This window comes from Acipenser ruthenus, chromosome 12, assembly GCF_902713425.1.
Source record: "Acipenser ruthenus chromosome 12, fAciRut3.2 maternal haplotype, whole genome shotgun sequence".
NCBI lineage: Eukaryota > Metazoa > Chordata > Actinopteri > Acipenseriformes > Acipenseridae > Acipenser > Acipenser ruthenus.
The window spans coordinates 12048987-12074068 of record NC_081200.1 but is presented as its reverse complement, the minus strand read 5'-3'; the positions used below and the strand labels follow the sequence as shown (position 1 = coordinate 12074068).

At 39.2% G+C, this 25082-nt stretch overlaps 1 protein-coding gene across 22 annotated transcripts in view; it reads right to left on the bottom strand.

The window, feature by feature from the left end:
- The window catches only part of LOC117417163 (disks large homolog 1), a 207851-nt gene that overhangs the window by 96388 nt on the left and 86381 nt on the right, over window positions 1-25082 (bottom strand). For all 22 annotated transcript variants that reach the window (XM_034029084.3, XM_034029085.3, XM_059034543.1 and 19 more), the window contains one exon: window positions 17437-17601. In XM_034029084.3, the coding sequence (XP_033884975.1) occupies window positions 17437-17601 (165 nt within the window). The remainder of the gene's footprint in view (window positions 1-17436; window positions 17602-25082) is intronic.

Genomic DNA, 25082 nt, shown 5'->3' with positions numbered 1-25082 from the left:
GACAACGCAGCTCTCGGGCAGCTTACATGCAAGCCCCCAGCCAGACTACAGGGGAATGCATATTTCTGACACATGTATTCATCTATGTGTATGTTGGGAATGCAGTGCTGGGGAGCAGATTTAGACAAGACTATGCATTCACTTACTGTAGTACTGTAGTGTGGAAAATGCTTAGTACAAACATCAACACATTGGAGAGAGGTTTGACAATTCCATTTGCAAGAACTAATCTTGTAAACTCTACTTGTACAACCTCCAACGAAGGGCAGATTATTTATTCTAACGTTTACAGTATTCCAACTCAATTTAAATACAATTAAAAAAAAATCTACTGCATGTGCATTTCAAACAATGTCTTTTACAACACTGCAAAGTGGTACATTAACAATTATTTTCCATCTAGATTTACTTCCTTTAACAAATGCAAGACCAGGGAAGCGAGAACGAAGGATAAATATTTAAATTTAACAAAAACCGTGACTGCTGTTGTACTGCATAATTCATTCTGTTCTTTCCCGTAAATGACTGTATACCGTTACAGTTGATTCAGACATTTCAATTTAAAATGCAGCATACCGTAGCAGATCTCTGTCTCTCACGAGAGGGCAGGACGTTGCACCATTTTAAAATCTTGTAAAAAATCTGCAAGCTACATGTAAAGATCTAGCCATTTAATATGAGCCGATATAGAACATGCCCCAAAGTGTGGAAGATTTTAATAAATCATTGCAGCGTGGAGACGGAGCGTCAAAAAAGAACAACGAGCAGTTATATTGATTTTAACATTGCATTTAACTCTCATGAATATTAAAGAACACTTCTATAAGCTACTGACTGAAAAAAATTTAAAATGAGGACTGCTGTCCTGAAAGGTTACAGTATGCTTTCAGAGCTCTAGCAACTAAACATTACAGTATAAAATAAGAAAAAAGCAGCACAGCACTATGCATACATCACACACTGCAGCCTCCTTCCAAACTGAATTAAAACAGAAGTGGATAGATGATATCCTGACTGCTAATGCCAACCTATACAGCAAGTGTTTAAAAGCCTTATTAGAGAGAGACAGAAAAAATCTAGACAGTTTTAAAACGAATGATGTCATACAGTGCACTCCAATTATTTTCCTGCCAGCTCTGTGGTCTTAATGCTGGGATAAACCTACCAGTAAGCGCAGCTGCAGCCTTTTGGTTTTCTGTATGTTCCTGATCAAGCGACGACCCATCCTTTTAGCAAACCACACTGATGCCAACATCTTGTGCTGCTCAGAGTTTCTCCAAGTTTCCTTCAATGGAACAGAGACAGCAGCAGAGGTGGCAGCAGCAGCGGTTTTCTGTGATTGATCACCCCCATTGGGCTGCAGGGGCCCATGGAGAAGAGACGTCTGGATGTCACTCTTGTGCCACAGTAATGCAGAGGTTTAAGATAAATCCCAACAAGCAGGTGATCAGATACCGTCGAAATTATGCAGGTAGTGCATCATTCAAAACAGACTTTGGCCCCCTAAAAGCTTTCCTTTAAAATAAAATCTGAAGGGGTTAATGAGAGTTGCTCGAGGTACAGCAGAAACCATTTTAAAAGAGCTGCCTGTTTTGAATTCCCGATCCTGTCTTTACAGCCACCAGCTACTAACCTGGCTTTAGCAATTGCAAGCAAATTTAATTTGGTATACTACTCAATCGAACTCTGCAGGCAGCAGGTAAAATAAAGAGGGTGTGACGAGACTGGCACAGCCATGGTAGAGGCTGACTTTGACTATCTCGCCTTTAATGATTCAGCAAATAAGAGCTCCCAGAATCCTAACTAAATACTGCTGCACTTCTTATGTAGTCTTTAGTCAAAAGCACATGGGGCATCATTGGAGAGAATTGCTGCATGTAACGAAGGTTGCAGAAATTAGACATGCACTTAACTCTGTCTGTATGCTTTAACTTAATACAACATCCTTGACCTGGAGTACATCATTCATTTCAAAATGCTTCTGTTTAGCTATGTTATTGTAAGCAGCTGTGCTGCTATACTGTATGAACGGTATGGATGCGTGTGTTTTTTACATGACTAGGATTAATGCATTTAATTGTTTGTATCTGCTTAAGATTGTAAAAAAATACAAGTAGGAATGCAGTACATTCCTTGGGTTACAGGACATTACCGCGCGTCCATTACGGCGAACCCACCACCGCGCGTCCATTACCGCGTGACCCAATACAGCGCAACCCCACCACCACGGGACCCCTTACCGTGGGACACCTTTACAGTGACAGACTACCACTGCGAGCCCTGTTACAGCGCATCACCGCGTGCAACTTTGTAGCTATACTTGCTGCCTGCCTGAGATGCATTCAGGGTCTTAAGTTATTGTGAAGTAGCTGCATGGTTTGTTCCAAGTTATTGTTATTATTTAGTTTCGATAAAGGACACTTCAGAAGCAATTCGTGTTCAAAGCACTTTTTCAGTACCAAAATAAATAAATTAAGTCAAAACAAAGTGATACGACATTCTGCTTCCCTCTCTAACAAAAATAGTTCCAGTGTCACACTAATATGTGCTCGGTTGGAAAATAAAACTTAAAAAAACCCCATAAAATAACAACAACCACCACCACCACCACATTAACGACAGTTTACTCAACAGATAATGTTGAGCTCATTTGAGAAAACACATTTTTGTAACAAGTTGCGATGGAACTGACAAACAGTGTGGTGAGAAATAATGAAGTCGCCATTTCAGAGGTGCGCAAAAAATAGCTCCCATCCAAATAGGCTACTATATATTTTTAAAATTGAGGTAGCCCATTAAGAGGGGAGGCGCATATTATCAGATATAACAGAGAAATTGCACCTGCCCTTCAGAAGGGCTACTTCCGGGAAGGCTAATTTTGTCCGATAATCTGACATATGGGAAACTGGTAGTAGGGGGAGTAACAACTGGAACGCGCCATGCCACGCAAATAGTCACATAGTGGGTGATTGAGGTAATCGGTGACAATCGACTCAATGTTCCTGGTAATTGTGCGGCACCTCGCCCTCCCCTCTGACGGCAGACTGTCAGCACAAGCTGCTCATTTTCAGTTCATGGAGGGTCTGTTCCTTTTTTATTCCCTCAATGAATGACCAAATGGAGAGGTGTCGGGATCCCAGAAGTTCCCCGAAAGCGCAGTGCCATCCTTCCTTTGTCAGTGCGTGGTAGGTGCTGCTCCACCGCATCATAACAGAATTATATTTCAGGCTTTGTGTATAACTAAAATGTAGATAGCCACCGGAAATAACATTAATAATTAAGTTAAGTTAAGTTAAGTCAGTATCTCGAGGAAAGTTTCCCAAGATAATTTATCTTTTATATTAAAGTTACTAACAGGGTGCATGTTTTGTAATCTCATTTGTGTTTTACTTATTTTTGATGTTGATGCAACACAGTGGTGGTCTTGTAACTATATTAATATTTGCTTTATTTACTTTATATATTTTGGATCTACACTTTATTTTATTAATTATGTGCATTTTTATTAATTCGATGTGAGCACTTGTATTTGTATGTCTGCTTATAATTAGGAGCCGTTTTGTTCTTTCCTAATGTCAGGATTATTATTATTATTATTATTATTATTATTAAGTTTTATTTTCCAGCTGAGCAGATATTAGTGTGACACTGGAACTATTTTTGTCAGAGGGGAAGCACAATGTAGTTTCACTTTGTTTTGACTATTTTGGTACTGTATGCCAAATAATAAAAAATTGCTTTGAACATGAATTGCTTCTGAAGAGTCCTTTATCGAAACTCTGCATGGAAAATACGTCTTTACTGAAAAAGAGCAACTTGTTAAGGTAATGTTAAAAAAAATAAAATTAACAACAATAACTTGAAACAAACCATGCAGCTACTTCACAATAACTTAAGAGCCTGAAGGCAACTCGGGCAGGCAGCAAGTATAACTACAAAGTTGTGCGCGGTAATGCGCTGTAAGGGGCTCGCAGTGGTAGTCTGTCACTGTAAAGGTGTCCCGCGGTAAGGGGTCCCGCGGTGGTGGGTCCCGCGCCGTACTGGATCCCGCGGTGGTGGGTCCCGCGCCGTACTGGGTCCCGCGCCGTACTGGGTCCTGCGGTGGTGGGGTCGTGGTAATAGACGCGCTGTACGGTCCAGATACGCATTCCTTCATACAATAGCCCTGAAATATGAATCTTTGGTTTAAGATGCTTGCTGCTATAATCAATAATAAATGATGCAACCTAATCAACTGATATTACAGGCGATAACGCAGCTAGTCCTCCTCCGTCCCCCCACTTCCTTTTTCATTCTAATAGAGTATAGTTTGAGGTTATTCTCACAACTGATCAAATGTATTAGCTTCTATGCTGGTGTAATCTGTAGCACTTAGCTGCTTTTAAAAAGAAAAAATATACATTATTTAGTACCCAGGCTAAGATAACAAATGAATGGAGTCTAAACCCAGGCCTCGGTAGACATAACATACTGTAACCACCACACATTTCAGGCACGGCTGGGGTCAGCTCCCTCATTCTCATGAAGAGAGGTTCCTCCAGGGCAGGCTTGCAAGTGTTAAAGAATGTCCCATGCAAGCTTCCTATGTGTAACATAGATACAGTGTAACACACCAATACAGCTACTGCTTGTGCTGTCCATGTTCAGTGAATCAAGAGTGAGGACTGTCAACAATCTGCATGTTTCATGAGTAGTGAAAGCACAACGAAAATTCGTAACTTAAAAAGAGCTAAACATGTGTACTATAGCCACGAGCTTGTGGTTCCTGGGTGACAAAGGAAGCTGGCTTGGTCGTGGGATCGGAGGACACCCACTGAACCTTTGGGTCTCCCGAGTCATGTGGGGAATTGCTGCAGTGAGGGGAAAAGCGAATTCCAAAATTCAGGTGAAGGGAATTTAGGGCTGCTGTAGGGAATTAAACAAAATGTTTGGGTTACACACTTTAAACAGTAATAAAACTATTTAGTTCAAGAGGGTCTATTTTATTTCTCCAAGTAACAGTGAACCTAGTTAATACTGCCACGTATTACCCCCATAGTAATCCTGATGGTGTCGTGCTACCCCCACCCCCCCTTTCATAAAGAAAACAAACACATTTGTATTTAAAAAGCTGAAACCCTTTCAGGCTGCTCAATTCTGCGTTTGAACATGCTTTATTAAGACCCTCTAATGACTACTTTGCACAACCCCCCATAAGTAAATCCTAGCTAACATATTTGTTTCTCTCTTACATTTAATCTAAATCAATGCCATGGGCTCAGTTTTACACTTTGGCATATGCATTTTGGTACATATATGCTTTTAGAGTATTTGTAAAAACGACCAAAAATGTAACTTTATGAAAATATGATCGTAAAGCCATAGCATGGGCCGGTGAGAGGAAATTTATGTAATTTGTCAACCAAAACAAAATGCTTGGAAAAAAGCTAAATAGGTAAGTCAACTTCAGAATCCATTTCCTGATTTCTCATTTTATAGCAGATCTTATCATTTTGCAAATAATGAATTACTTTCACTTCAGCCCCCCTCCGTTTTCTTTCACCTGTTGTTTAATATTATTGAGTAATTGTTATTAATTGTGAAAAATACAATTAAAACACAATTCCTGTATACCAGGCATGAGGACCCCACATTATGATCCTAATATCTGTGTGGCATTCAGAAGAGAAAATTAAAAACACTGGGAAACTAAATAACCTGCAACAAAATGATAAAGGACTTGAGAATGCTGTGATAATAGGTTTAATTATTACCTTTAAGGTCACAAGATAATGCAATATGTCACTCAGGCAGACAGAACAGTCCATAAGCCACAAAAGCAGAACACGCTGCCCCTACCATACAAGAAAACAACATCACACTCCGGCACCAGCCAGAACAGAACTAGAATGAGCTACAATCACAAACAAGCATTTGAAAAGCAGCCAGGGATCATTTTCCAGAATATTTTGCACCAAAAAAAACTACAAGCTTGGTCATGCACTGTATATTTGCTGCCCTCTAGTGCTTGCAAAGAAAACTGCAGAGAGACAAGATGCAGACTAGTGCCCTCTTTGCTGCAATGAGAGAATCACACAATTGAAAAATATTCCAAACAGCTTCAAGGCTGCAAGGGAGAGGCAGTTTCAACCAACACATATGCTATGCAAAAAAACAAAAAGCCAAGGACACCACATTCAACAATCATGAAACATTACCTGAGAGACTGAAATGCTTTGCAACAAAGTCAGCTGAGAAGAGGGAAGCGCATCTTTTTCTAAAGTCGAAGGCCCATCGAAGATACACTCCAGGGACTCTACCTATAAAGGGGCATGTTACTGTACCTGTTTAAACAGTCCAGAGCCATTCAACCAAGCCTACAGAAACAGAGACTGCATGCTTTCATATACATACAAAAGACAGCAGTTAAGTTTTTTTTACACAGTACACTGCATGGCTACAATACTGAATTGATAACCATACCATAACCAAACACGAGCTATGGCCATCACCTACAATTTTAGGACCGAGACAAAAAAAAAAAAATTCTGAACATAATTTAGATCTTCTATTTAACATCATCTAATCAAAGAAACTACAAAATGATACCGCAAAAGTCTACCGGAAGCCATAATAGTAGTACAGTATTTCATGTTAACTTTTGAAATGTCACATTTTTTTAATTTGTGTATATGGAAAACTACAAAGCAATACATAATTCAATATGTTAACGTAACATTATTCAGCAGGTTTCATTCAACTATGAAGCGAAATTTGTTAATTCTATAGGGTGATGCAAAACTTTTGGCCATATCTGTACATAAAGTATCGATAGGTTATCATCATAATCTTGGTTCCCTGAAATAGAAATGTATCCATTACACGATGGGTTAACCTATTATACCTGATTCAACTGAAAACTTCTACCAAAGCTGCGTCTTATGCCCGCAACGTCAGCACACCTGTCTCATAAGGGTGAAACGATTTTTCGATAGTACGATATATCATGATTAAGAATATTCGTAATAATTATATCGTGAACATTTTTTAATTATTCGATAATCATAGAAAACGATAGTCACATACTCACTCAACATGGCTGGAATCAGAACAGATGCTTTTCTCGCCAAATAAGGGTAAAATCATTGGTGTGTACTTTGACTACAAAAAAATACAGCAGGGAAAAACCATAGGATGTAGAATGTGGCAAAAACATAACAAATGCAGGAACTTCAAAACATGCCCTTCCGTACTTATCACACGGTGGAGTTAAAAGACAACAAGCAAGGTAAGTTTAATAATTTTTTTTCAGTGCGGCGCCCTCCCTATACTGCTCCAATTATCAGTATATAATTTCAATACGTTCATTAAAATGTACACGTTATAGGCTGTTATGCCACCAGAAGAACATACTACTTCGGGACAAAGTTGAGAACGGTATTGAAATGTGTTTTCATAAATTATAAATAAAATAATAATGACAAAAAAGGAATAAAAAAAGGAATATGCATAAAGAACATTATGCCAATACTGCTCTATTCCATACTTACAGGTTGTATAATACACAATTATTTATTTTGCAGACTATTTGAAAAAGAATTGAGAATAGTTAGTAGTATGTGTGCCTTACAGAAAGCAAGTACTTTAAATGTATTGAAAGAAATACAGATGCTTCATATTTTGTAGTTATGCAATGTTTCCAAGTACATTTAAATAAATAAAATGTGTAAATAAAGCATAAGGAGAAAAAAAAAGCTAGCAGTCCCATTTTAACAGACTTAAATGAAGGTTTTTTTTTTATAACTATTAATAATGGTAATATAAGGACAATTTCACGAAGATTCTTTTTCTTCCACCTGTGTGCTAGTAATTTTTTTTCATTCTTGCTAGAATCTTGCATTTTTAAAGATTGTAGCTTCCTTGTGTTGCAGACCACATCCCACAAAAAAACTTTTTTTTTTCTTTTTATTCAGTTAAAAAAAAGTAATTGAAAAATAACCGCTACTATTGTGATAATCGGTGTATCATGAAAAGAGTGGGCTCGCAACTGTTCGTATTGTGGAAATGTACTATTGTTTCATCTATACTGTCTCCGGCCCTACAGGGGACAAAACTGCGAGGACGGCGCTCAGTGCCATACATGTTCTTCAGCCTACTGCATAGAATTTCTATTTCAGGGAACCAGGACAAGGACATGACTTGCATGACAGCCAAATTGGCGAGACCAATGGCTTGCCACAATTATAGGGCATGGTAACGGCCACAGAGAGCGCATAATTACCTCATGCATGTGCTTCCGAGTCCGGCTGAGACGCTGCTGTCAGCACTCTGGTTCCAAAGGCAGGGTTTTAAGGATCCAGGACATTAAGCCTGTAAAACCTTGTGAAGGTGTGAGGAGTGGCCCACACCGCTGCATCGCAAATGTCAGAGACTGATGCACCCTGAAACAACGCCCAAGAGGTAGCAAGACCCCTGATGGAATGACCATTGACCTTCTATGGAGGAGGCAAGTTGGCTTGCTCGTAAGCAATGTTGACTGTCTCCACGATCCAATTGGATAGCCTCGGTTTTGACAGCCGGGGCCGTCGTGAGGTGTCCCCAAGTTGACTGGTCCTCGCAGAAAGTGCAGGTGGACAGGAGGCAACGAGGTCCTTCTGGAGGGAACTGAGGGCCTTTCAAAAACTGAGTGCTTCGGCTCGAAATCCTCAGGCCACGGCACTTCCAGTGCTGTGGTGGCTCTTTCAATAAGGTTGTGTGCTTTGCGGAGAAGGGGAGAGGCGGTAGTGGTTCGTCCTCCTCCAGCTGAAGTTCCTCTAGCTCCTCAGAAGTTCCCGAGGCAGCGAGGGACACACAGTCATCCTGCACCCAGTGCTGCAGCAGCCGTTTGCACCACAGGGGGAGTAGGGGTGGGTTGCTCAGCCCCAAAACACCACACGCATTGATCGTGCTTATCCTCTGAAGGATGCACTTCTTGCAGGTTGTGCAAGAATGGAACCCAGGCATCGTTGCAGCAAGACGGTATATTAATGTGAAAGGGTGGTAACACGGTACGATGCACGGCACGGTACGGTGCAGTACAGTATGCGCGGTACGGTGCACAGTGCAGTACACTACGGTGCAACATGGTGCGGGATCACCGTACAGAATGCACGATACGTTACGGTGCACAGGACACAGGTACAGTACACCACGGTGCAACAGTGCGGGAGCACTGTACGGTACAGTGCACGTTGGCACGGTGCAGTACATTACGGTGCAAAGTGCAGTATGTTGCATGGTACGGTACATGGTGCAGTGCGGTACAGTATGGTGCATGGGTGGTACTGCCAGGGCCTGAACAAACTGTGCGTGACCAAGGCAGCAACATAGGGATGCAATGCAAGAACCTGATGAGAGCCCACTTACAGCTCTCTCCCGGTGACAAGCCTTTACAAAGTGGTGTCGAAGCTGCCAGCTATCGTGGCATGGGCAGAAGAGCAAAGCTCTCTACCTGTTTGGCTGCAGCCCGCAAGTTAATCTGTGCAGCCCGAGAGCTAAACACAGTGCCCGTCCAGGAGTGCTGGCTTGCAAGCAAGTCTGAGACCAGCCCGCTGTGACTGCTTGAGCAGTGAGCCGCACGCAAAAAAGGGAATAAAAAGGGGAGAAACACAAAACCGTTTCAACCACAAAAAATATGCTTGTAAAAAACACAAGACTAAAAACTCCAGCCAGAGTGAAGGTAGAAAAGAGAGAATAAATAATAATAATAATAATAATAATGTGTCAGCGATCTGTAGAGTGCAGGAGCAGGCAAACCTGCTGCTGCTGCCACTGGCCAGAAGGCAGCGAAAAACAAACAAACAGACTTGAGGTAACACACAAACTATTTAAACAATTTTTTGCTTCAGCGGTTTATCCCAAGTGGAAAAAACAAGCAGAAATAAAATAAGACAAGCTTATCTGACTGCTTCTGGTCGAAGATTTCACTCTCCCGAAATGCTGAGTCACTCTGTGTAGCTGAAAAGGCTGAACAGAAAATGGCACCAAGCGCCATCCTGCATGCAATTTTGTCTCCTGTTGGGGGCGGAGACAGGCATGTGGATGTTGCGGGCGTAAGACGAAGTTTTGGTAGAAGTTTTCAGTTGAATCGGGTATAATAGGTTAACCCATCGTGTAATGGATATATTTCGTACTTGAAAGGGAACTAGGTTTTATTAAATGAAGACCTGATAATGATAAATTAATAGAAGCGGCAATATTGTTCCCATTTATCAATGTATTGTGTGGGATAAGTTAGAGCGACTGTAGCACCCACTGGCAAAATGACAGAGAAAGTAATTGAAAAGGTAGCATTTAAAAATGAGGACTGCTTTGAAGACCACAGTTAATATAATGGTGCATCTAAGTACTTGGGAAAGCAGTGTTCATTAGGAAAGTGTTTACAGGGACTGTTTACAGATCAGACGGGCCCAGCAATCCCGGGGAGGTTCAAGATGTTTACACCATCTGTTTTGGCAAGAACAAACGGGCAAAAACAGTCTTGCAATTCAAAAACACATTTCAGAATTAGATAAATAGCTTTGTACAATATTGTACAACCCCTCAACACTTGTAATGGACTGTCAGTTACTAATTAATAATGGTGTAGCTGTCTAACAAAGTCAATTCAACACAGTAGAATGATAAACAGGTCTCAGGTTTGCCTATATAATATCATATACATGGTAATTTTTGCCTTTGAATACATTTCCATCAATAATTTCAATATCCAAAGGACTGTTGCAGAAATAATGTTTAATAACCCTGAGAAGCGTTCCTGAATTATTTAAGCATTAGCTGAAATGTTTGTCTCAGACTGAGGCGTTTAAGTAAGAGTTCATGTTTTGATTTAATATTAACAATTAGACAGTGCTTTACCTATTTGTTAGAAAACGAACATTACAACCTGCGTTGCATCGTGTGAAGGCCGTTTCTGCCAACATTGGAACAGTGTCAGTGGTAGCCGTTCTGTATGATTAGAATGACAATGTGTTTAAACAAAAAGTAACACTTAAAATAATGAGTTCTACAGGGAAGCATGTGTCACAGTAATGGTTTGTGCTACTTCCTGCTTTCAGTCATTTCTGTAACCCAGTACAATTTTCCTGACAATAAGTGCCACGCATTAACTAACCACAAGGTGGAGCAAGAGGATCACTGTTGAATAAAAGTTGCATTTATTAAAACACCAATTTACATTAAAAGGGAACTGTTGTACTTTTGCCTTATTTATGCAAATGATACTTTAGTAATTTACTGTAGCACTTGTGTATTTGGATAGTAACATTTTCCTTTTTATTTATTTACAGACTTTTACATTATATATTTATACTTTTTTAAAACTGTGAAGCCTTTAGATGTACTAAAACTAGCAGGTGCTTTTTAAAAAAAATTATTCTGTTCCTTTAGCAAGAATTACCAAGGGGATATATAGCCAAACAATGTCTGCTTTCTGATGAAGCAGAGAGCACAGGGCACTGCAGTTTGTATTACAACATATCATACTGTATGACAAAAACTTCTATCACATAGGTATTAAACCAACTGGTTGTGTTGGCAGACTATAAACACCAAAAATCCCAGAAACATTCAACACCGGACAACATGTGTGTTTCCACTCAGGTTACAGTCAGTCCGTGTTTACTGTAAGTAGGTTTTACTACTAATAATGGCATATTTATGTCTTTGCTTGTTTTATTGCAGGTCAGAGAAACGATAGCTATACCGAGAAGGAGGCATGTGACATTCTAACAATATCATTATATGGTGTCAGGTCATTATGTTGCTTGGTCTTTATTGTCATTCATATGCTACACATCTTAATGCCTCAGAGTGAAAATGACAACAGGTGGTCATGTCCTCCCTCCAAATCTGAACGCACAGCGAGGGGGCAGAGCCTTGAGGACTGTGATTTAAGGGAGTAGGCGGAAAGCATGAGAATGACGACATATCCAGAAACCCCTCAAAGTCAAACCTCGGGGGCATTACACTGTAACTTTAAGGTAACATGAAATGGCAGGCATAATTCATCAGTCGCAGTGCCAGTGCCACATATCTGGTGCCAGAAACCATGTGGGGAAAGAAAGGCATACATCATTTACGGGATCTCTGCTCAGTAACACCCCATCAGGTACTAAAAAAAAATGGACTAATCAATTATACTGCAGTAGATGGTCTGGCTCGTAATATCAAATGTTACTCAAACAGGTACAGAACAATGATATCTGTTGCAGGGGAAACCTCCCTATCCATGTGCACCCAGTCTAGGGATGTTTCTGTCCAACAAAGACAGAAAGATTTCCACGAGTGAGATTGTTTCCGCTCGCAGTGCTCGCAGATCGTACGCATGTACAACTGTTATAATTAGGCTTGCTACTTTTCAATATTAAATCAATAAAGCTCGTTAAACGTCGAATTCCCCAAAAATATGAGTTTGACTGAAATAAATTTATATAGGATAAACGGTCGGTAAAACTACTCGCTATTTTTTTTTTCCCTACCAAAAATAATCATTTAGAAATCATCTCTAGTTTGTGTAGTTTTTTTTTACTTACTGTCTGTCCCGTGTCTGTTCTGCTCTGAATGGCTTTTTTTTTTTTTTTTTTTTTTTTTTTTTTTAAATGTCTTGTAAAATGCTTTTTGGGGTTTCCATTCACTCAGTTTATTTTACTCGAGTAAACCGGGGTTTTCACCCACCGTCATGCAAATTAATAAGAAAGGTGGGTGTTGATATGTAAATTAACTATGCGTAAAGTTTTTGAAGATTACTAGTGACATTTTGTGAAAATGTGGTTTCCATGCACTGAGAACTGGTACATGAGTGAATCTAAGCTGCTGTAATACAGCAAAATACCCTGTGCCTGCTTGGTTAATAATATGCTTTACTGCTCTTGACCAAATTGTTTTTCAATTTGAGGTGGCTTGTGCTGTCAGAGATGCTCTTTCTTTTAAGTTGTGTTGGATTTACTGCTGTGTTAAATATTAAAGATGCAAACAAACAAAACACAATCAATAACAACTTGGATGTTGTTGCGCTGTTTTGAGCGATCGAGCTGGCTTGTGACATCCAGTTCACAAAATATATTTATTAACGTGGAGGGCAGACGCGCGTTGTCTTTGGACATAGCTGGGATCAAAAAAAGGACGGGAATTAATTCAGTTAAGCAGCTCACTTGCTCTTCGTGTTTAACTTTAGCATAGTTTTTACAGCAAGGGTATTCTCAAACAGCTGCTTTAATACTATAACAAATGTATAACGCGGTTCATGGTAAGTGGTTTTATACAGAACTGTAAACCCACAAGATATATACAACATGACAGACCAGACACAGCAAAAAAACAATAATAAAAAAGGCCGCCCGCATTATCATTAAGTTGATCTACTCCACTGCTAACCATAAAATCGCCCATCAGCCACTACTTTCTGCCGTCTTGGAATCCACAGTAACAACTGACCTGCTCCCTTGCAATATTTATAGTTAAGGATAAACATGCTCATTAACATTTACACGTGAAATAAGGGTTTCCATGTGAAACTGGGCGTGGTTTTCCCGTGTGTTTCGTCATTTACACGAGTAAATGAGATTTACCCTATCCCTCTCTTTGGCCGTTTTTTTCGGCCACAAACCTGATTTACCCGAGTAAATTCTCCCAAACGTGCACGCGCATCGCCATTTCATTTCGCTATTTCAATTGACCCGCATGGAAACCCCATGATTGCTCTCATTCATTTAAATGACTGTCAATCATCATGACCTGCACCGACTACGCACTTTAATTTGCCAGCTACAGAGCCTGTCACCAACTTAAGGTGTAGGTAAGCATTTGCTATAGGTATACAGTGACAGTTACTAGTTTGATTTGAAAATGGGGCACAAGAGGAAAACACTTAATGAATATTGTGCACAATACCCTGACTGACGGCTGAAGTTTCCGCGGCAGGACGAAGCGGGCCTGTCTGCCTTGCCTTCCAGCTGTGCTGAAGCAGGAGAGGGGGGAGCTCAGACTCTGAATAAGTGCAAGTTAGTTCTGTTCAACTATCTAATGTTTTGTGCTGTGCATATTTTCTTGTAAATTTATGCTATAGGAGACTGTGTATGCTGCATATTCTGCGGTTTATTTAAGAACATTTTTAAATGTGTGTAGGATCTTTCTCTTTACAAGGTATGGCTCTGCTGTAACCAAAAGTTATTTAAATTACAATGTTGGTAACCATGGTTTTGTTGCATGTTGAATATGATAAAGAGGTTTCGCTAAATAAGACGTTTCTCACATAAAAAGTTTTTTTTTTTTTTAAGCATAAAGGTCGATTTCACCCATTCTGCTTGAACTGAAAAATAAAGAATGAAAAAAAAGGTAAATTATTTCTAAAATAAACATTGACATGAAATCGTCGATTACACAAAAAAAAAAAAATCTAATAGTAGCAAGCCTAGTTATAATCTTCTGACGGATCCTCAGTTAAAAAGCAAGTCTGCTGTAAAACTGTTAAATTAAAATAAATAAATAAATAAAAAATAAAATAAACCTTGCAGCAAATTCAAAAATCTGATTTTAAAATTAACTTTCCCAAAGGGCTGGTACTTTCACAGCCAGTTCAGAATACCTGCACTACATGTTTTTTTTGTGTGTTTTTTTTATTATTCCAAGGCCAGGTGAAACAAAAAAGGAAATAACAACCTAGATCGGTTCAATGGAATTGTTAGTAGAAAACGGGATGCGACAGTATGTGTGAATCTAGGCCTTAGAAAAGCATTCAACCTTGTAGCCCACCTTCCACCCAGAACATTCTGCCAGAAAATGCAGCATCCATAAACACACATTGAAAGGGCTTCTGCTGTCTTTGTCTTTCCAATGGGATTCTTGGGATTGTTTGGTCTAAAAGCTCATTTTTGGGGGTTTTATCAAGAAAAACAACAAGAAGGAAATATGCCACAGGGTAGTCACCATCTTTCCCATTAAACAACCCATGTGACATCCAGTTCAGGCCAAAGGAAATACAGTGGGTAGTCTTTGACTTCTTAAGAGTATGTGACCCACAACACACACACACACACACACACACACACGGACAGACATAGTCTTTCTTGAAAAAGACGATAAGGTTAAAATAGAGATTATACACCACAAAAGACAAGGCAAATCGAGACATGGATTATTGTACAAACCATAAGACAGATGTGTTAAAGTTTGCTGTTTCTACTCTTTCCACGACATGTGTGCCAATGTCCTTAGATGCACATGCATCACACATGCAAACACAAAGAAGTTGAAAAGGCTGAATACGTTAACATGTCAGAGTATTTTAAGTGGATCAAAATAAATTCGGACTTGCTTGAATTGTTTTTAATCCCACTGGTACTCCTTCCTGAATTAACATTAAAACAAAAAATCGTGAAATAAGCATTAGACCAGCTGTATGCTTTTTATCAACAGTGTGTTTATATCATTTTAATAGCCATTTGTATTACAAAATAATAAATTTGAAATGTGTTCTTACTCCAGAAATATAGTGCCGTTCTCATTCCACACCTATGGTACGGTGATATCTGAAATTTTACTCCTTGTTTTCCTCCTGCTGTCAGTGCAAAAATCTATTGCATTTTGTATGCTCTAACTGTAAAGTGCTCTGCCATGCGTTGCTGGATGATTAGTTGTGATAGAAGCCTGTGTGAAACGAGTTTGGCATTCAAGCTCAACTACCCTCTAAACTGTGTGAAAGCTTTGTACAGCCACCTCTTGCTCTTTAGGTAAAGGAAGACTCAATACATCAATCTGAAAGTCATCAAGACATCAAATCCATACATTTCAGTTATTCATTGTTTCTAGTATTCCCAATGCCTCCTGTAGCACTGCGCACCACCAGTGAGCAATGGGAGCCTTCTATGACGTATTGGTCATCTATTCAGCCTCCACAACAAATTTACTGATGAAAGGTGCCTTAAGGTGAGCTAAAAATCAAACACCTAGCGCCGAGGGAAATGAGGACAAGTCAAAGGGCAAGGGAGAGTGATGATGCAGCTGGAGTGTGTTTTAATGGAAAAAAAAAAACAGATGCTGTTGCTGATTATTGAAAAATCACATCAAACCACAGCATGGGGCCTTGAACAAATATACAGAATTGCAAGTGAATTGGTTTTGTGTGGAAAATAGCCAATGCTACACAAGCAGCTGGGTTACAATACAGTAGGCTGCACTGTAACTAGGAAGCACTGTATTCGATTTTATTTATGTCCCTGATAAAGGTTTTACACTGAAATGCAGAAAACTAAAGTTTAAACTTAAAACAATTCTAGAATGTGATTGCAAATAAATGCTAACTAAAGCGTAAACTGATATTAAGGAATAGTGTGATTAGTATTATTAAATTTACCAGAAACCATGTTGTCCAGTAACTTGTTTTTTAAAATAAAATAATAATAAAAACAACAAATGTCTTATCTTTTCCAAATTGCTTGATGGCAAGTAAAACAGAGAGGCCAGAACTGTGAGAAGCTGACAGTCTGCCTGCAGTTAGTGAAAAGGCTAGGCCTTTACTTATGCAGAAAACTGATCAAAAAAAAAAATTCTAATCTTAAAATTGGCATCCTTTTTTTAGATATCCTATGATGCTTGAAATACTATATTCAGCACAAAGTTCCAAGACCTAATGTTCTTGTTTCTGAGCCGTGGTTTTTGTGCTTTAAAAAGAGCATTTAGGGCACCATGACTTTTTATTGACAACAGTGAAAGAAAATAGGAGTGCCTTAAAAGCCATGCCATATAACTTATATTATCCAAACTAACTGTTCGGATAAATCAGTGAAACTGTTAACATCACTTTCCAACAGAAGGAAGGATATAATAAAACCTATTATCTTCAAATCTATAAACATACAGTACAGAACTAAAGTGAGGATGGAATAGCACACTTTCTATAACTCCAGGGCACAATAGCACAGCACACAACAAGACAGGTTAGCAAGGGGCTGTTTGGATAAATCAAGGCTTACTGTAGATGTTTAGAAGAGGAAATTACGTAAAGTAATGGCAAACCTTCAGAAATTCACCCATAACTTAAGTAGACGTTTCAGCTGGTGCCTTCATCATTATACTAACAATGTTATAATGTATAAACAGACAAATACTTCTTGCTAAAACGTCTACATTTCTTTAGTACTATTTTATAAATACAAACCAAAAAGTCATTCTCATTTAGGACAGGCAAATGCATCTTCTTCACACACTTAAAACACCATGCAAGCAGGAATCACTCTTGAGCCAAGTCACAACACAACCCATTCAAAACAGAAATATGGTGTTGCACTGCAGTCAGTGTTGTGTTGCAGTGTTGACTAGAAATTGATTTGCTAACCGTGAATGTAAACTGTTCTATAGGGTTTAGATCTTAATGTAAAAACAACACACAACTAAAATGAATATCCATACTGTGCCTCTTACCTTCATAGGGGAGATATGTGAGTGAGAGACAAAACCGTGTACATTCTCAATCTGTGAAAGGTTCTTTTCTGATACATGTACCAACTCTGGTCCTTTCACCTCATTGGTAAGGTGAGGGGAACTGTGTTCTTGTGGAGGCGTGTCTTCATCTTGGTAACGGTATTTCTGCAAAACACAAAACAAGGAATATTTGTTTAAAACTAGCATATTTAATTTTAATATTTTACAACAACAGGTTGAACACAAAACCTAAGCAACGGATATTAACTGAACCGTGGAGAGGAGGATCCAGCCTGGGCAGTCCCTGACTGCACTCATTCGGTTTTCCTGACCAGTAGGGGTTGCTGAAGTGCGATGAGCCAAACTATCCCAGTCAAATTATTTCCATAACCTCGCAGGAACATAAAGTCCAGTGCAGCTTTCTCCATGTGCGTCTCCAGCCAAGAACAGCAATATGCAGTAATTGAACCACATTTGTACTACAAGCTACTGGGAACCAACATTAGGTGTTCTTCGTTGTACTTTGATAGACCTCAATGGTTTATCGTGCAACTGCCCTCTGTGCAAATCATAACCGTGTACTAAGGTGCCTGTTAGCTAGATGGATCAATACCAGCACCTGCATCCTAGCGGTCTCCTATAAAACGGACAATAACTTCAAATCGGTTCAGAGTAGGTCATGTTATCACAATGCCCACAGGCATCAACAACTAGGATATTGTATGTGACAATGAAAACAGCCTGTAGAAATTACAGAATTATACATGACATGTTCGAGTAATCTGTGGGGAGCTGTAATGCACTGTCTAGGGTGTTCATATGGAGAATTGGATTCTGCTTTAGAAAGGGCTTTGCATACTGCCAGAAATCCCAAGTGTACACTTTGCTGTAATTTTAGAACGGTGACACTAATCTGTCACAAACTTTTGCTTAATAAAAGTAGTAAATTCATAGAACCATGCATAATTATACCAATGTTCTACCTCTGCAATTAATTGGACCTCTTAGGAGGAAAACATAGTAGACAACTCTGATTTTTATTAAAAGGAATTCCACCTAAGAACAGTAGCATCTTGCGGTGTCCCGAGAAAAAAAACAGATAGCCCTTCTAAATACTCCTCGTATTGAGAAACTCCCTGATAATCACTGCGATTCAACAGCACACTGATTCAACAAACGATGTTGCGAATGTCATGACAGAGCAGGATTCTGCTCTCTAACTTCACGTCATACTGCATAGCTTTCTAGGATTTCTGAAATACTGAAAAACACATTACCAAACCCATTGCCGTTCAACAATCTTTCTGTCAAAGCATTTCATAAATACTGAAAAGGCTGATATTCAGTGTTGTAATAACACCAGTGACTGTGTAGAGCTAGTCACTCTCTGACTGACATACCCCCACTCGTTACTAGAATACAATGCTGAACACCAGAAAAGCAAGAATAATCAAAAAGCCGCAGGTATACCAACTGGAAACTCTCTAGAACACAAATATCCATGGGGAGCAACTGTTTATTGAATATGCAATTCTTTATCATGGAAAAAGTAGTTCACCACGACCTGTTCTACTGTTGAATAGCAGATCAAACACAAATGGCATACATATAGTTTCATGAATACTGGACAATAAATTATAAAAAGCCATCATGGACTACATTTACAGAATGTGGAATAGGTTCTTGCACCAAATGTCTATGCAAACTTTAGGTTAAAAAAACAAAACTAACTAACTAACTAAATAAAAAAAATAATAATAAAACAAACTGAATTTGCCCAATCAATGAGAAACTGGAACTTATGCAAAATTAGTTCCTCATGGACATAGATTTTGAAAATCAGAGCTGGTGCGATAGAATAGCCATAGTTTTCAAAACAATTGAAAGAGCATGTTTTAATAAGTAGAAATATCGGTGTGACATTATGTATCTTTCTTCCAACCCTGTTCTAAATTGTCTAATTGGACCAAATACTGTGTAACGGGAAATTTTGGCAGGGAATTTTTCCACCAAATCAGTGTTTAGCGTACAGTGAGTGATCCCGGCCTCTGACAGACTGGTATGCTGCACAGGTTAAAGAAGCTCTGGGCAAGGGAAAGAATGTGTCAGATATCAAAGTGAATATGAGAATGGTAGTGTGATGAAGCCAATTTGCTTGAAAAAATTAAAATGCAGATCAGACTTTACATCAATGGATTTAAAAAATCTGGAATTTATGATGCAATCAGCAATTCCGAGGCAGTGTAAACTGAGTTTGCTACTGTGGTACCTGTACGACTGTTCTTTATGTTAAGCAGTTTTGTGTTATTTTATTTATTTTTTACAAGGGGTTAACTAAAGTACTGTAACAACCAAAATAGTTTATTCCAGACTTGTTAGGAAGCCTGTAACAGGGGCTCCCGAGTGTGCCCTATAGCCTGGAGATCGCGAGTTCGAATCCAGGCTATGTCACAGCCGACCGTGAACGGGAGTTCCTAGGGGGCGGCGCACAATTGGCTGAGCGATGCCCGGGGAGGGAGGGCTTTGGTCGTCTGGGGAATCCACGGCTCACCGCGCATCAGCGACCCGTGGCCGATAGGGCGTCTGTGGTTCTGCAGTGGAGCCATCAGATCTGTGTTGTCCTCCGGCACTGTAGGTCTGGTGGCATCGCTGTGGATCTGCAGTGCGAAAAATGACGGCTTGGCAGGAGCACGTTTCGGAGGACGCGTGTTCCAGCCGCTGTTTCCCGAGTCGACGGGGGGGATTGCGAGCGGTGAGCCGAGGATACAGATAATAATTGGGCATACTAAACTGGGGAGAAAAACCGGGGTATAAAATTGGTGACGACTAAATTTATAAAAAAAAAAAAAAAAGAAAGAAAGCAAGTCTGTAACAAAAGCAAATTTGCTTTGGATTGTTATTGTCGATTCGTTGTAGATCCTACTATTAAGACACCCACCGCGCAGGTATCGCAACGTCCCTAAACAATGTTAAAATAAATTAGTTCTGCACTGTATAAAAATGAGTTGATTTTGCTAGTGCTTGATAGTCTATTAACTAGTTTTAAACGTAAAGCATTTTTGTTTCAGCTTTATTGTTAAAGTGTTCACACGTGGCAATACTGTCCTACAATTACAGTGGAATGATCACAATATCATTTAGTGTTATGTTAGTGAACCAGAGCTACATTTTAAAACTGAGAGTTCACAAATGTCTATCGTTAGTGTACTGCAGCTACTAATCCTTTCCAATTACTGGTATCTTAAATTAAGGACTATAAAACAATAATGCTGTAACTCATTTTTAGAAGGCCTTCTTTGTTCTTATCCAAGTTGCTGCAGTGACATTGTAGATGCTGTAACAAGTTACTGTAAATTAGATACTGTTTTAGAAGACAGATTTAAGTAAGCATGTATTTTAATGTTTTTGAAATTAAAAACGTAGAAATACAAAACTGTGGCATTTTTTTTTTTTTTTTGGAACGTGTCAAGTTAAAAAACGCCAATTCAAAAACCGTCAATCTACCAAGGTAGCAAATCCACTGAATACCAGCCAAAACTTCCTGTTATATGGTACATCTCAGTGCAGGCCCTAATATAGTTACCTAACCAAGAAAGAACTTACTGTAGGCACCCTGTTATAAAGCTATGGGTCTGCAGTATCAAATTGCAAAACGGCAGAACTGCCAGATACCTAGTTCACTCAATCCCTGAAGTAACTACAGGTATTGTAAATCAGTACTTAAGTTTTAGTAATCTAGTAAGGAACTAGAGGGCTCCAGTGTGTCTCTTGTGGCACGGATATAAAGGGTTTCACGCTTTCAACTAAACTGTGCAGGCGCCAAGTGCTCATGTAGGCACAGATGCAGGATGTTAGAAAAGGCACTATGGTTTGAAACAAGAAACATTTGAGCAAATCTGTTTGATAGTGTATATAGACAGATTTATAGGATATATTTATTATCGGTTCCACATTTCTTTGACCAACTTAGCTGAAGCATAGCGTTCTAAAATGAACTTTCCCTCATGCATACTGTACTGGAGGTTTCCACATGCCCATTTTTAATAAGCCAGGTCTCTTCGTTATGTACCGGATGTCCCAAATCTAACCCAATACCGGCAAACTGAAATGGGCCATTCATAGCCTCAGACCTGCATTCCCCTTCAAAATCTTTACTTGAGGGTTGATAGCCAGAACATTCCCTGAAATGTATTTCCACATGTTGGTGTCTGATACTATCAGGAGGTTCATTCAGAGGGCTCAGTGAGGTATGGTTCTCAACGGGTTACTTTTACCAAGAACAAGTAGACTGTTTTCCCTGAGGACGACAAGCTTTGCCAAAAAATGACCCGCAGTTCTGCTTCTGTTTTACGCTACAGATTGTTTCTTGAGATGTTTGTGGTAGATGCTATTACACTGCTCACTGCATCATTGCTCATGTTTAAAGGCTAACAGCCGGTCCTTTCTCAATAGCCATGCTGCAAGTATAATTATCTGAGGCTACGGGTGAGTTGCCTCACCTTGTAGCACAGTCCTGTGCTTCAAATAGACTTGCAGAAGGGAGAGTGTGCACTTGCATGGATGTTCTGTCCTTGGTGGGTGAAGCACAAGGAGGGCAAATGTTGTCTATGGAGCGAGGAAGTGAGATGGGGAAGGGGAGGATTTAAGACCAGGGCCCCTGACAATTAACCCCTTTCTACCCACTTCAATGGCACCGCACAGCTCCTAGATGTTCCTGCTCATTCAATCATTCCATATGAACAGCATACATGTGTGTGTTGTTTCCACAGCAACAGGTTGCACCTTACATGATTTATCTTCCCATAACAATCACTGCTGACAACAGTAGCTATGGTATTGTGTAGTATAGTTTATTTTCACAGTGAGTCATTGTAGTATGGTTGCTTTGGTGCGTGAGCGTTTGCTCGAATGTGTTCTTGAAATGTTGCATTCTATTCAATTTAAAAAAGTTGTCTACATTAACAGCAGTTGAGGTTTTTGTTAAATCTTTTTAATGCTCAGTCTAAACAGTGACAATGAAAATTGCTGATGATCAGGGTTGAGGATTAAAGGGTACATAAGGACCTTTTTATTTTATTTTGTTACATGTTCCCATGTGTTGCTACAACTGTTTACGTAAGGTGTGTGTATGGTTTTAAATTTTTATTACATTTTGATCACTTTAAACTTTTAAATTCCATTCCATGCCTCAAGATGGCTTCCCATGTACCCGCATGGGCCTCTCAGAACTACATTTCCCGTCATCCTCCTGCTCACTGGTAAATCCATCTCAGTTACATATGTGAGCAGGAGGATAATGGGAAATGTAGCCATCTTGAGACCGGGAATGCAATTTAAAAGTTTAAAAAAAAGTGGTCAAAATGTAAAAGAACACCAAGAACATTCTTACTGTGCATTAGTAATTAAGTCAACTTTCTCCAACACTTAGGGTTTATATATCAAATTTTAGGATTAATATATAAAAGTAAAAAAAAGCTAAATGGTCAAATGCTAATTTACGTACACTTTCCTATTACAGAATTCCAATATAGCAATTAAGAAATACTACATACTATATAAAATATAGTTTGTATAAAATAATTCAAACAAATGATCATAAATCAATCTTTTAGGAGGCTGTGTGGTCCGGTAGTTAAAGAAAAGGGCTCGTAACCAGGAGGTCACTGGTTCAAATCCCGGCTCATTCACCGACTGTGACCCTGAGCAAGTCACTTAACCTCCTTGTGCTCCGTCTTTCAGGTGAGACGTTGTTGTAAGTGACTCTGCAGCTGATGCATAGTTCACACACCCTAGTCTCTGTAAGTCACCTTGGATAAAGGCGTATGTTAAATAAACAAATCATCATCATCATCATCATCATCATCATCATCATCATCATCAATGAAAATGCTTGTACAGTTCAATTTTAAAAGGTGTGCATTATTAATATGCTGTTTCATTATTCAAATGTTATTTCTTTATTCTGGCAACAATGAATACATTATAATCAATGTTTTACCAGATAAGATTTGTTTTTACATCCTCATCAACTGTATATTAATTTGTAATCCACTAGCACCAACTGCAACTCTAGCCATAAAGTATTATTATCAGTAGCAAGTCTCTTTACATTTCTCTTACATCTGGGTTTTCTTAAACAAAACATAAAATATTTCATTTTGTTAAATCGACAATATATATATTTTTTTCTTTGTACCAAAACCCCCTTCACCACTGAATGCGTCCCCCCCACCCCAAACAAAAGGCCAAAATGTTCAAAATTAAAAAATAGTTAATCCATGTTTCTCCCAAATGTATGAATCACTGTTTCCGCTAAAGAGGGTCAATTCTGTAGCAGTAAACCTTCCTCTATTAACATGCTGCCCATGCAACCTCAGGCCCTATAAAAACCCTTCACTACGTAGGCTAAGCAATATCTATACAGTGCTCCCTCGCTATAAGGCTCTCGGCTATAACACGCCTCGGATATAACGCTCCTACAGCATGTCCCCCAATTCCCTACACTAGTGATTCATGCAATATTTTTACAGAAAATACAGTACCGATGTTGTTCAAACTGCAATAAACAACTTCTCAGTCTAACTTCCTGTCTCTCCTTTTTGATACAGTATCTGTACTGAAGAAAAGCTACATTGGCACTTTATAACAAAGACATCTTATTCAGCATTCATTTTATAACTAAATAAATAAATATTAGGCCTATTATGTGGTTATATTTCCTAATGTATTTACTTTTTTGCTGTGAGAGGAGCTGCGGCATTCTCCAGGAGACGAGGCGTTTCAGCTTCGCTTCAGCCCCGCTCCGGCAGCCGAACCTGGGGCGAGCCCATTCCCTCTTCCCCTCTCCTGACCCGCTCTCCTTCTCGCACTTGGTTTGCTTGTCTGTCACTTCGAAATGAACTCCCAACCTCCATTTAACCAGGCTATTTATAGTTTAAAAACTGCTAATTAAAATGATCCACGAGTGGGAATGTTACCCTTTTTTTTTTTTTTGTAAAAAACATAGCGTCGATTATATGGTGCTTTATGCGTAGTTAATTCACGGAAAATTACATTTTTGCTCACTATACATGCACTATAGAGCCAGCCCACCCCTCACCTGTTTAAAACAATCCCGAGACCCACATTATAGCGAGGGAGCACTGTACCTACTAGCAACCAGTATTGTGCCGTGTACTGCACTTGGCAAGCCACAGCTCACGTAACCTATTCATATTGGGGACTGAAGGTTCATTATTTGCAATCTTTCACACACTTTCAGAAAGAATTCCCTTGAGAGGCCATTTAGTCACTTAAAACTAACAGTTTGGGCGTGTATAAAATGGAAGAACTCTACTGTTCTGATCACAGCTTGCGCATCTTCATCCATCTCTAGCAAAAGGTTTTCAGTTTATTTTGCCACAGTGCTATTTTAAAATTCTACTAGCTGGGTGCTCAAATTGCTTTCCACTAGTTGCAGACAAGGATATGTTTTTGTAAGTTGTATAGTAAGTTTTTTTTTTGTTTGTTTTTTGGTCCGTGACATATATAGTATCAGACAAAAAATCATCAAGGTATAATAAAGGTATATATAGATCTGCAGTACAATAGGAGCCCAGTTATGTTTGTTGCTTTAGGCCACAGTACCTGCTGACTTACTCAGTAGT